A 13,815-nucleotide genomic window follows, 5' to 3' on the forward strand; every position below is an offset into this window, starting at 1 on the left:
TCCACATAGTTCAGGGATGTACAGATGCCACTTAAAGGAACAAGTAGTCCTCAGGCCAGTGACATGAGCATGAGAAGTTTCAGCCTAGCATGGTGGTGCACACCTGGAAACCCAGCTACTCGGGAAGCTGAGGCAGAAGGATCACAAGTTCAAGGCCAGCCTGGGCAACTTGGTGAGAACCTGGCTTAAAATAAAATAAGAAAATGAGGGCTGGATGCAGCCTCAGGTTCAATTCCCAGTACCACCACCACCACCCCACAAAAGTAAAAAAAAAAGAATATTGGAGGGCTAGGGAATAGCTCAGTTGTTTGCATACACAAGGCCCTAGGTTCAATCCCCAGCATCACACACACACAAATACACACACACACACACACACACACACAAAGATTGATGACTTTGAGGTCACAGAAAACACAAGACCCAAGCTTAGTTAGAGAGACAGCATGAGGGGTTCCCTCTAGGGAGTGCCAGCCTAGGGTCACCCCTGTAGTGAGATGCATGTGGCAGGCTCTCACTCCACCACACCATTTCTAAATTATCTGACGTGGCATGCAGGCTGCGGGGAGATGATCCTGCGAGCGTCCCTACCCGGCAGTTCTGTCCCATGGTCCAGGAAGACACATGTGGTTTGTGCATCAGGCCACATCTGCTTTGCTGGCATGAGCTGGCGTCCTCCAGTCACTCAAGCTTGGCTCCGCCGGGAGCCCCTTCCTATGCCCTGGTGGCAGAGGCAGACTGTGGTGGTGGGGGTTCACCATGGCAGATGGCAGATGTCGGGAGCCAGGGGCATTTCCCGGGTGACACCCCCCCAGGGTTTGCAGCCCAGCACATTCCATCCGGAGGAGGGCGGAATGTGTCTGCTCCTGTTGTGGTGCCCGTTGTGTGAGCGTGTCCGTGTTTTTGTGTTTCTGTGTTCTCATTCTCGCTTTGCTTTTAAACAGCAACAAAGGAAGAGGAATATTGGTCTTTGCGGCTGCCAGTCCCGTGCACGCCAGCATCTCATGCTTGCTGGGCTGGAGCCGCCAGATGGTGGTAGGATTGTGTGTGGTTTTGTTTCCTCTGCTTTATGAAAAGTCGTGAAGTGAGAGAGACTGAGAAGTGGGAGATCGCTGAAAGATTGTCATCTGATAACAGCTTGCAGGATCTTCCAGCCTGGGTGTGACGTCCACCCCACCCAGCATTTGCTGAGTGCTCAACGCACGGCCTGTGGTCACCACCCAGCTGTACACGGAGCTGGATAGAACAGGTTTCTGAACAGGAAACTCCACGTTTTCCCCTTCCTTGAAGACTGCCACTGTGGTCTCAGTGAAATCGTGCTTCCTTTGTGGGGGTTCATTTTTGAAAATCTGTCCTAAGGAACCTCTTGGCTTGGTTTGAAGTACTTCTCCTTCTCCTCCTCCTCTTGGTTTCCTTGACATCAGAGTGTGTGTTCCATACAGGTGACCTCTGTGCACAGGGAGTCTGGCTTGTTTGGAGCCATTGCCAGGGCTAACGTAAGCATCAGGTGCTGCTGGGTGGCCTAGGTGTGACCACTGTCTGGTTAGGGAGGAGAGAGGCATGGTCGAAGGTGATGGCCTGCCTGACTGGAGCTGGCTCTTCGCTGCTCTCCTTCCCCTCCCTGGAGCTAAGCAAACCCATGGCATCAGATGGCACTGCGCCCTCCCACTGTCCGTCTCTCGGAGCCCAGAAGGAAAAATAAAATGCTGATGAGGTAGAAGAAACATACTTTGTTAATTTGATGCTCTTAATATCCCGAATGCCTGCTTTGACCTTTAATAAAAATGACAGCCCCCGAGTGCGAACCAGCTGCCTCACAAACACATGGCGGAGGAGCAGAGAGGAGGTTCTTGAATGAGACCTTGAATGAGAAGCAAGAGCGAGCAGGAGGATGGGAGCCGCCTGCCCAGGCGAGCGTAAGGAGCAGCTGCTGGTCTGTCGCTCCATGGATTTTCTGAGGCACTTCCCATTCAAGGTCTTAAAGAAAATTTTACATGAGACTTTAAAAAATTTTTTAAATTTTCTTTTTTTAAACTAGGGATTGAACCTGGGTGGGGCACTTGGTTAACTAAGCCACATCCCCAGCCCTGTTTTTGTATTTTGTATTTAGAGACAGGGTGCTGCTGAATTGCTGAGGCTGGCCTTGAGTTCACAGTCCTCCTGTCTCAGCCTCCCAAGTCACTGTACATGAGGACTTTTTGGTTTGCTCTGAGGACGGGGTCTGTCTCCTTGCTTCATAGGATAGTTATTAGATTAAGGTATTTCCTAAATATTGCTTAAGTGTAGGTATGGAAACCACCTCTTGCACTACTCCAGTATCTTGGTTGCCGGAAAGAGGAACCATCTGACTCAGCTTAGAAGTTGCCTGGGGAACCCACTTATAGAACCCCCCCAAGAAGGTGTGTCCACCCCGTGCTGAGGTCTGGCTGGCCGCTGGCCCAGAGCAGCCAAGTGTTCTTTACTGATATGATGCTTTGTTGGTCTGACTGCGCTTGTCCACCTAATGATGCTTTGGATTCTGCCACTTTGACTAAATCTTTTAATTTTTTACTTCAGCACTAGGGATTGAACCCAGGGGCGCTCTCCCACCGAGCACCCTCCCCAGCCTTCCTTTTCTTATTTTTTCTTATTTCGTTTTGCCCTAAATTGCCCAGGCTGGCCTTGAACTTGGGATTCTTCTGCCTCAGCCTCCTGAGTCTCTGGGATTACAGGTGTGCACCACCACGCCCAGTTCCAACTAGATCTTTGAAGTGTGGTTTTGGTTGGCTCGAGGGCCACAGTTGAACTTTCCAGGCATGAGACCCTCGCTCCCTCTTTCTACAGAAGTCAGGCTCAGGCTCAGGTGACATTTTTCAGCCCTTTTCCACTCCTTTCCAGAGACTGTGTACTGTCACTTAACTGTAAAATAAAAGGATCCTGAGACAGATGGGGAGGGACTGTGGAAGGAGGCCCCAGCTCCAGGTCAAACCCGAGCTCACTGTCCACACGTGTGTGCACGCAGAGCTGTCGCACCGTGACAATTGCCGGCCTCCAGGTGTCCCCCAGGGCAGCAGATGGTGTGCCCTGCCATGCCCTGCTCGGCCTAGCCAGAGCGGCAGCTGATGCACGCCGAGCACCTTTTGTGACACAGCACCCGGGCAGCCCTCCAGCCCACTGCCAAGGTGAAAAGACACCTGGCATCTCAAGACTTCAGGGCTCTCTGAGTATGGGCTCGAGAGGAAGGAGAGAAAGAGGCCGTTTCCTGGTATCCTGAAACCAAAATATTACAGCCTGCCAGGTGGTGGCAGAAGTGGCCCTGGGGCCCGTCCCATGATGGTCTGGAGCGCTGGATTCAGTGGGACTTTCCTGTTTGTGCTTGGCTGGAAGGGTGCTGGCCGGGGGCAGCTGCCTCCAGCTCCGCAGCGTGAGCATGAGCAGCCGAGGCAGGTCTGGGGCCAGGGCAGCTGCCTGCCTGCTGTGGGGTAGGTGCAGGGCATAGAACCCCTCTAGAGTGGTGGCCATGACCTTTTCCATACCCCAGGCGGAGCCCTGGGAAGCGTCTGCTTGGCTGATGCGTGATGGTCAGTGAGTACGAAGGGAACCTTCCCAGCAGGCGCTGGACTGATCCTGCCCGGCCGCAGTGGTCTGCTGAGATGTTGGGAAGAAGGGACAATTCTGGCTTTCATGGAAATGGCCTTTGACTTTTAAGTCACCTTCTGAGTCCTGATTTGCCAGCTCCTCAGAGAAGAGCGGAATTAGATGCGGGAGGAGAGAGGGTGATTGTGGGGTGGCTGGTGCCTCATCAGGGACACAGGCTGCCTCCTGGCCAGCTCTCGAGGCCACTGCCTCACCTTCCTGGAAGGCTGGGCTGACAATTGCTGCATCGGAGGTCTGCTTAATGGACCCACGGAGATGGCCAGTGCCCCTGATTTTCTCTGTAAAATATTCCCCTCCTGTCTTCAGCTTTCTGATGGCGGCTCCTCTGGCATGTCACATACTTGTCCCGCTTGGGCTGAGGCTGAACCACGTGGTAGCTGCCTGTGCTCCCAAATCTGTATGTGCCAGTTGTATGACTATCATTAAGAGATTTAGTTGTCAGGTACTAAGTGTCTATGAGTGAAAAATCAGGATGTGGTGTTTCTGTAAAAGAAGTGGAATGTTTAAAAAGTTACTTCTAACAGAAAGTTGCCTGGATGAGGCCCTGGTAAAAGCCTGGGGACGGAGGGGCTGGGTGTAGTGCATTGGTAGAGCATTTGCTGAGCCTGAGACACTGGGTTTGATCCTGACACTATAGGGAAAAAAAGAAAAAAGATTGTGGATTAAAGAGGTCAAAATCTAGGATGCTCAGATGGCTTTACAAGAAGCCCAAACTGGAGATCATCGTTGATGCATTTCGGGTGTGATTTATGCCACACAGATGACAAGGGACAGCAGGGCAGACCCTTTTGGTTGAGCTGCTTCTTCTCCTGCTAGTGCAGGAGACGTCGAGGAGTGTGCCAAGACTCGGGATCAGCCATCGTGGGAATACCATGCTAACAAAACTCTGTGGCTTGTAGGCCACTTAGGCTCTGCATGTCACTCAAGCATGTGGCAAGGAGGGGAGAGAGATGGGGATACAGCCTCCAGGAGATCCCTCAGACTCCTGGAGGTCGATGGGAGATAAGGGGTGACGGACCCCGACAAGTAAGTGGTGTGGATGAAACAGATGAGTTTTGGAAGAGATTCCTGGTGTCCCTGGGGCACCTACCCCCAGACTTGGTACATTTGGAGTGTGTGGTCGTCATGTATCCAGGAGCCCTACATTTATCCTCTTGGATCCTTTGAACAAAGCCAGCAGTGTCACCTGTGCCATGAGGTACGCCCCTGTGTTTAGCACAGGTACCCATCTGTACCCAGTGAGGGGCAGAGGAGGTGAGAGCTCTCAGGGTAGGTGTGCTGGGCTCCTGATTTGTGTCAGAGGTCACAGGTCTTCAGAGAAGTCTTGGGCTGGCTGCTCCTTTTTGGCTGATGGTGGTTGGAGGGGCCTTCTTACCCTGTCCCCCTCTCCTCCCTTCTCCTCCCACCCAGGAAGGAGCTCTTCCCAGCTCCACAGGGTCTCTGCCCTTCAGATGCCGCCTGGTGTGGGCTCTTGGGCTCCCTCCAGTGGTTACTTGGTTATTTTCAGTATTTTGGACTTGAACATAAGCTGCCTCTAGTTCAATTAATGTGTCCCCAAGGCTGTGGAGGGAGGGAGGGCCTGTTGACTGTGGGGAACGTCAGTCTTGTGTCTTTAAATTAATGTTCCTTTAATGGCAAGTGGGGTATTTTCTTCATTACGGCAGCACGCCATGCCTGTTACCTCTGTGCTCACGAGGCTGGGGAGGCAGGGAGTCTAATGGCTTGGCGGCTTCTGTGATGGTGAGCATTTGCGGGGAGGCTGCTGTGACAGCTGGGGACAGCGCTCCTGGCTTCCCAGGTCCAGCTCTAGAATCAGCGACTCCTCCGTGTGGAAAGAGGACATGTTCCAGTGCCTCCCAGTAGGAGCACCCAGGGGGACATTAGGAAGTGTCTAGAGATGCTTCTGGTTGTCATGATGGATAAGGACGGGGGTTTTCCAAGATGCTATGGAACAGCCTGTGGCTCCCAGGACACAGAAGTGATCCTTCTCAACAACAAAGAAAGATCTGGTCCAAATGTCAGCAGAGCTGAGGTCCAGAGGCCCTGCCCTCTCTGTAAATGAGCGTCTACCCGAGGTTCTCCCTGATCCCAATTAGCCTTCCAACAGTATCAGCCCTCCGAGGGACAGCTGCGACTCACAGTGACTTACTGTGCCCATGAACTTCCACCAAAGGGGTTCCACGTCTCCCTCTTCCGTCCGCTCTCCTCTGCGGCAGCAGCAGCCCGCCCCACAGACCACGTTCCAGGTCTCATTGCCCTGCCCACCCTGGAGGCCAGACTGCCGCCCACTGGTGTCCTGCCGTGCAGAGGGATGGCAGCCACTGCACAAGATGCCCCGTGGAGGGGCAGGACAGTGCCACTTGACGGACACGTGGCAAGTGGAACAGAAGGTTCAGCCACATGGAAACTGGGAGGAAGGAACAGTGACTGTGGCCTTTGCTCTCCTTATTTCCTTCCCGCCCTCCAAAAATACGCACAGAAACAATTTGGATTCTGTTTGCGACCTTAACGTGCTTCTTTGTCCTCAGTCGGGAATGTCCCCAGCTTGTCATAGTGGGAAAGGATATTTTGGTGTCAAGCAGGTCTGGACCTGGCTTTGCTGTGAACCAGTTGTGGGGCTCTTTGCCGGCGGCAGCCTTTTTCCTTGCTAAATGGGTTGATGTGAAGACGGGGGCTCCTCCCTGCACTGGGTTTTTGTTTGTTTGTTTGTTTGTTTGTTTGTCTTTCTAGGGATTGTACATAGGGGCACCCCAGCTCTGAGCTTAGCCCGTATTTATTTTTTATTTGGAGACAGGGTCTTGCTAAGTTGCCTGGGCTGGCTTCCATCTAGCGATTCTTCTGTCTCAGCTTCCTGAGTTGCAGAGGTCCCAGGTGTGTGCCACGTACCCAGCTCTCTGTGTCATTTTATACATATCCCCCCATCCAGTCTGTGAGCCCCTCCAGGATGAAGTCCTTGTCTTCATTACCTTTGAAGTCACTTAGTCCTGGCCACGTGGTAGATAATCGTCATGAGCTGCCTTGTGTATCCGCAAAAGATATGTGGAAGTCCTAATCCCTGGAACCCGCGAAGGTGACTGTTGGGACCAGAGGTCTTTGCAGATGTACTCAGGAAGGATGGGGCCATGCAGTTGGGTCTTCAGGCAGGGACACTGGAGTCTTTATAAGAGGAAGGAAATTTAAGACACATACACAGAGCATGCCTGCATGTACGTCCTGTGGGGACTCAGCACACAGAGGAGGTGGTGTGATCACAAGGCAGATATTAGAGTGGTTGAGCCTCAAGCCCAGGGTTGTCAAAGCCATGGGAAGCAGGAAGGAGTCTCCCCTCCAGGCTTGAGGTGGAGTGAGGCCCAGCTGACACCTCGATTTCAGACTTTGAGCCTCCAGAACTGTGAGGAATGCATTGTGATGTTTGTTCCCAGTGTCTGGGGCTCTTTGTTACACAGCTCTAGGAAGCTAATGTAACATTCAGTGGGCACCTGGGGGACTTGTAAGAATCTTTCGTGTGCCTGGTGCATAGGGTTGGGCCTCAGCATTCATACTTCCATAGTCCTGTCCTAGGACATTTTTACTTTCTGATTTCTACCAATCTACCCATCTTCCCATTTAGATCATTGTCTGGTTTTATGCTACTTCATTACAAAAGACTTTGTTCATTATGGAAGAAAATTCTGACAGGTACCACATTAAAAAAATATTCAGGTGTTGTCCGTAAAGTATGCTGCGTCCCTAAGCAGCTGCATCGGATGGCTGATGGGCACTTCTTTAGCAACAGATGTTTGTTTCAGGGAGGAAGCAGGGAGGATGTTGCTCCCTCCCCTCTTCTCCTTTCTGCTGACAAGAAACAGAACCAAATCAAAATGACCTTAAAAATAAGGAAACATTGTTCTTGCAAAATAGGGTGCCCAGGCTCAGAGGGAAGGCAGGCTCCTCATGGCCCCTTGGAGAGCTTTCCCGGGACGTGGGTTCTCTTTGTCCAGCCTCATGCTATGGTCGTAAAGCTGGTGTGCTGCAGGGACAGGCAGCCTGCTTCCTGGCTCACATCCTGTGGGTCTCTTTGATGTGTTTCTCACCAGATCAGGGGACTTTCCCCAGCAGCCCCTCCAGCTGCCCTCTCTCCCAACAGGCCGGAATTGGCATCCTCTGGATGGGCGGCTGCTGGAGACCCAGGCCTCCCCACAGGCTCCAGATTCACAGCTCTTATTCCTGCTGAGCAGGCAGAACAGTGCACCCCAACAACACTCGGGTCCTAGTCCCCAGGACCTGGGAACATACTCTCTTATAAGTCGCATCTGCAAAGGGACTCTGCAGAGGTGATTCAGCTAAGGACATTGAGACAGGGAGATGATCCCGTATCTTCCTGGTGGGTCCAGTATAATGACAAGACTTCTTATGCGGAGGTGGCCCAGGAATAAGTTAGAGGACAGGTAAGGACCAAAGGAGGGTCAGAGAAGAGGTAGAAAAGAGAGAAGATACCACACCTGTGGACTGAAGATGGAGGAAGGGGCCGTGAGCCAAGGAATGGAGGAAGCCTCTGGAAGCTCATAAGGGCAAGGATCTTCCTGCAGACCCAGAAGGAATACAGTTCTGTCCGTTCCTTGATCTAAGTCAGTTAAGACCCGCTTGGACTTTTCTGACTTTTAGAACTGTAGGATAATAAATCTGTGTTGCTTTCAGCCACTAAGTTTGTGCTACTTTATTGCACCAACTAAAATACCATCTTTTCTGGAGTTTGACCTTGAATCTCTATAGACCATTTCTAAGATTAAGCATTTCCTATTTATTTAGAACCTTTTATGGTGTATATAGTGTAGAAGGTAAACACATATGTAGGGAATAAATAAAAGACAAACCAGTCTCTGGTCCAGCCTCCAGGTAGGCCCAGCCTGGTGATTTGCTCTAAAATGGCAAATATCAGTTCATTCATATCCCAGCGCTGGGTACTGGGAATTCAGAACCATAAAGATCTTGTCCTCCCTCACAAGTGGCCGAGAGCCTCAGCCAGTGATCTGGTTCCATAAATATTCTCCACGATCGAGTCGAGCCTTTTCCAGATGCTTTCCCTGTCTTTGTAGCTGTAGCTGGTTTCCTCCCATTCAAACCTGCTGATTGGTGTTTTTTAAGTTCTAGGGAGGGCCGGGAGAGCAGGGCTATTGTTAAGCACTGCACACTGAGACCTATTTTTAGAGTATCCTGTGTTGCTGAGATCAGCAGGGTCCAGCTCTGGTCCTGGGTGCACAGGGGTCGTCCTCTGCCCCAGCCCTCATGCCAGTTGGACGGAGACACTGCTGTTGGGATGTTTTCCCTGCGGTTCTTCATTTCCTGTCCTTTGTAGGGTTTCCTGTTCTGCAGAGGCCCAGGGGCAGGGCACATGCACATTGTGTTCAGAATCCACTTGTTACAACCCGCAGCCCAGTTGCTTCTGGGAAGCCGTGGGCTGTCTGAGGGTGAAATAAATCTATGAAAATATCTGGGAAGGTAACTGAAATAATGGGGCAGAGAAATGGGGTGGGGGACCTGGGCTTTGAGGTGATCTTTTCCAACCTTCTAATTCTCTCTTGAGGGTAAAAAAGGGCATAGATTATTAACTTCCAGCATTCTCCAAAGCAGCTTAACCAACCAAGATGGAGCTTAGTCCTTGGGGTCCCACAAGATAGTTCTGGGTTCAAGAACCGAAGGACTGGCTGAGAGCTGGCTATAGCAAGCCCTAATGTCCACAATAGTGTGTAGAGGGGTAGGTTTGGTGTGGTGTTTGTTCTCCACACTGTGCCTTTCCTGTCTTCTTTGTCTGTTTTAAGCTGAATGGATAAATGCACCAGTTATGGAGATTCAGTCTGGTGGAATCTCATTTACTGCCATATGACCTAGGACAAGCTGTTTGAAGCGCTTTTCCTGTCTGTAAAATGGGTATAACAACAATACCAGCACAACTAGGCATATAGCAAGGATTAAATGAGTTTCCAGGTTCTAAGATCAGTTGCCAGGAAGTCCTAAATACTGGCATACCTTTTTATACCTAACATTTTAAGTGATTATTCTCTAACATTTTAAGTGATTGCGTGCTATTCCATTGTGTGCCTCTGTTCTGCAGTTTATTTAACCAGATCCCTATAATGGGATTGGGTTTTTAGTCTTTTGATGTTGTAAACAACGTTTCGATGACTACTTTCATAGGTAAAGATTTTCTCTCACCCTTAATTATTTCCTCAGGTTAAATTCTACGATTAGAGTTGCTGGGTCAAAGAGGGTACATATTTTTTAAGGCATTTTCTTGATAGATGCTACCAAATTTTCCTCCAGGATAGTATTAGTCTACACTCTCACCAGCAATGAATGAGTGTGCCAATTTCCTTCTGTGGCCAGGTTATTAACTTTTAATCAAATGAAGGCCTTGGGAAAAAAAGGAGCTATTTCCTTGGGGATAAAGCAATCCTTATTCTTGCTTATAAACGAGCAATAAAAGCTCTCGAGATCCTGAAGCTCACCCAGAAGGTGGGTAGAGCATGTGAGAACAGCGCCCTCTACTGGCTCTCTCTGGTGGAGAGGTGTGAACCGTGGTTGATGGTGATACAGAGATGATCATGGTCTCCCCAGCCCGTTGGGTGGCGATGCCAGGAAGTGAAGGGCAACATTTAAAAGACTTCTAGACACTTAAAAAGTCAGCCTCGAGTGAAATTTACTTCTTGCTTAGGTTCTTTTATAGCAGTGATTCTCATCAAGGGATGATTTCCCCCCAGGAACACTTGGCACTATCTAGGGACATTTCTAAGAGCCACCAATCTGAGGGAGAACAGGATGGGAAGGCTGCTACCATCTAACGGTGCCCAGGACAGCTCCGTGGGCAAATTCAGTAGTTGAGGTGTGGAGACCCTGTTGTAGAGGAGGGGAAGAATTGCCCTGGGAAAGCTTCTCTTTTCAGGCTAAAAGGAGATATGGAAATATTTGCATTTAATATGTGTCACTATTATTATTAGTAGTAGTATTTGATTGTAGAAACCTGTTAGTTTTCCAGAATAAAAGGGAAAGCAGGTGGGACTGAAGCACCAAGTTGCCATTTGTAGAAGACAGGGCAGAGCAAAACAGAACCCCTAACGTCACGTGCACTTATAAGAGAGGGACTTTTTTCTATCGTCTCGACTTGGTAGAAACTGATTTAAATTTCTGTGGCTTTCCCTGGAAGGCCTTATCTTGAAAAGGGAGTGCTTTATTTGACTCTTTCCCCCAGTTTCCCAAGCACCCGTGTTTTCCTGTCATTTATAATTGCTCCTTCCAGCGAGTGACTGCCATCTGAGATTACAGAGGCTCCCCCCATACCCCGGGAAGTGCTGATTTGAGCATTGTTCCTAAGAAGGGGAAAGGAAAGGAAGAACTTTAAAAAAAAGTGTTCTTAGGGAAGGGTGTGCCCCAAGGGAAAATAGGACAGGAGTTTTGGGAAAATCAAACCATGCTGCCCCTACCTTCCATATTTGGCTGGGCTTGAAGACCTTTGTCACTGGAGTGGCCCAAAACACTCAAAAATGTTCTGTGGCTTCATTTTGCGTTAACTTGCTGTTCTCTGAATGGCTTGCATTTCCGAACATGTATCTTGAAATAATTAACTGGAGAGGCTCTTAACTGCTCTTAATAATGTTAAGAGGATTAATTGGCCAGAAATGGGGGCACAAAAATCGACTTTTAGCTTTCCCCTAAATGTCAGATGCTGTTTTGATCATCTTATATGGGAAGTATTTGTTTCAACTACAGGTCCCATTCATGAATTGTAAAGTTGATTTCTGAAGCACAATCAGCTTTATAAAAATGTATGTGCATCAGATAGAATAGGAAATACCAGAGTATCATACAGATGAACTACAGCCTTAGTTTGGCCTTACACCAGCATGTCACCATGCATACATATGTGTACATATTTGGTTTATATGCACAAACATGTCTGTGATGAGACATTTGGGGGGCAGTGGCTTAGGTTTTATGATGTAAAATCTGGCTTTCTTAAAGTTCCTACAAAGATCTCAGGGATTCCTGCTTGTAAGCAGTCTCTCAGTTTTATCTGTTAATTTTTCAGGTGGTACCAGGGAGATCGGCTCAGCTCTCACCAGGATGTGCATGAGGCACAGAAGCATCGAAGCCAAGCTGAGGCAGTTTTCCAGGTGAGCAGCATGTTTTACCTCAATCCATAATGTCCTTGCTGATCTCAGGGGAAGGAGGCAGTGATGTGTACAGTATCACCCCTTTCGCAGCATGGCCCCACAACCTTGCCTTCCCCCAGTCCTGCTCATTCATTGAATAAGCATTGTTGGGTGCTGGTCTAGGTACTCCAGATGCAGCTGAGAGCCATGGGCCAGGTCTCTGCCCTAGGGACCTGCAGTTCCCTTCAGATCATCTCTGGACTCCTCTGTCAGTTGAGGAGCCAGAGAGTCCTAGAGAAATGGCAGGGGCTGGCACAGGGATCTGGAGTCACCAATATTCAAATGAAAATGGACGTGATCCCCCAAGGAGATCAGCCAATTCAGCAGCGTCTCACAGTTCTGTTTGGGAGAATAAAAGAAGGACATCTGGAGATATCTTCCCTTCTTGATGATCTAGAAGCCAGCAGTACAGACCTACAGTTTTCTGGGTCTCTTTCTCCAGGCTGTGCACAATTAGTGTACATCATGATTTATAATCCTGAATGCACATCAGAACCGTTAGGTCTTTTAAAACAAAGTAATGCTTGGTCCCCACCCTCAAGGTTTTTACAAAGGGCCACTGGAGACCCAGGTGTCTTTGCTTTTGGGTGGTTCTTGATGTGCAGTCAGAGGGGAGACGCCCGTGTTCTGCAACCTGGCTTGTTAACCTGGTTGCTGGAACACAGCTGGGGAAGTGAGAAGAGGGGTCAATCCAGCCACTGACGTGTATGTAGCCTCTCAATAGTCATTAGAAAGCAAGCATCCGGGCTGTTCCCAAGCTGTGGAGTTCTGAGTGAATGTCAGCTCACTAGGCAGCCTTTGCTTGCTTCAAGGAATTGTGATTTAGATTTGTTTTGACAACCAAATGTAAGCCTTGACAACAGAATGTATCTATTTAATTTCTCCTTTTTTTCTCTCTGGATAAAAGTGCTTTAATTGATTGTCTGATAAACCCACTGCAAGAACAGATGGAAGAATGGAAGAAAGTGGCCAATCAGCTGGACAAAGATCATGCAAAAGGTACAGGGGGAGAGGTCTGACGCCTCGTAGCGCAGTGCGAAGAGCTGTGGATGTTGCCAGCAGCTGCCTGGTGACAGGGCTGGGCCCCTCTGTCCCTGCTTCTCCTGTGTCAGGAGACGAGCAGTCCAAAGTGATCCCATTGTGAGATATTTCCTGGCGTGCAGTATCACTCCACTGATAGCCTGAACTCTTGGTGGCAGTGCCATCCGCTGAATTAAAATGAATTATAATGGCAGGCTTCAGTGCCAAACATTCATACTTAAGGCATTTCAGAACATTTTGAAAGCCAAGACTCCAATGATAAAAGCTTACCTTGGGTCACCTGCTCAGAGCTGGGCCTTCCCTGTACTGTCTTCACTAACTGGTTTAGTTAATCACCTTGAAAGCAGGAGAAGGAGCAAGGTGTAATCTGCAGAGGAAGTAGCGCTGCTACTCTTCCAAGCGAGTGAGTGTTTTGTGTTCCTTTTGCACAAAGACTGTTTGATAATAAGGCCTCATCCCGTGTTGGGGTCATTCTGATGTTCTGTGAGTGCTGAGTGTTGTGGGGTCTGCAGAAAGACGGACATGGAATCTACTAGGACAGGAATAGATCAGCCCTGTACAAGGCAAAGTGGGCCCTAGTGAAGACCCAGCCAGTGCTCTGGGAACACAGATGGACCACTCTTGGTGGCTCTTTGCAGCCATGGGGATGGTTTGTTTCACTTGTTTTGGGCTATGAAATGGACCTTCTTCCACATCCTCAGAGCTGTCAGTAACCACCAGGAAGTTGTACATTCACTCCAATCCATCAGTCACGCGCCTAGAGCTGCCGTGTCCATACCGTGTCCCATGTCTTTGCACTCGCCGGGACCACAAAAACAATAAATAGATCTGTATGTCCTATAAAATGTTAGTCACAGCTGATGGGCTCTTGTGGTTCCTGTTTTCACTGTTATTGGAAACCAGTCTTTTAAAGAACTTTAGCCAATCATTTTGATAAAAGAAGGGACTGAAG

General features: G+C 49.3%; 1 protein-coding gene across 7 annotated transcripts in view; it reads left to right on the top strand.

Moving 5' to 3' along the window:
* Mtss1 (MTSS I-BAR domain containing 1) overlaps window positions 1–13,815 on the top strand; it is a 153,998-nt gene that overhangs the window by 103,562 nt on the left and 36,621 nt on the right. For all 7 annotated transcript variants that reach the window (XM_077801457.1, XM_026406886.2, XM_077801456.1 and 4 more), the window contains exons 4-5: window positions 11,699–11,783; window positions 12,730–12,821. In XM_077801457.1, coding sequence (XP_077657583.1) covers window positions 11,699–11,783; window positions 12,730–12,821 — 177 coding nt within the window. The remainder of the gene's footprint in view (window positions 1–11,698; window positions 11,784–12,729; window positions 12,822–13,815) is intronic.

This window comes from Urocitellus parryii, chromosome 7 (assembly GCF_045843805.1).
Source record: "Urocitellus parryii isolate mUroPar1 chromosome 7, mUroPar1.hap1, whole genome shotgun sequence".
NCBI lineage: Eukaryota > Metazoa > Chordata > Mammalia > Rodentia > Sciuridae > Urocitellus > Urocitellus parryii.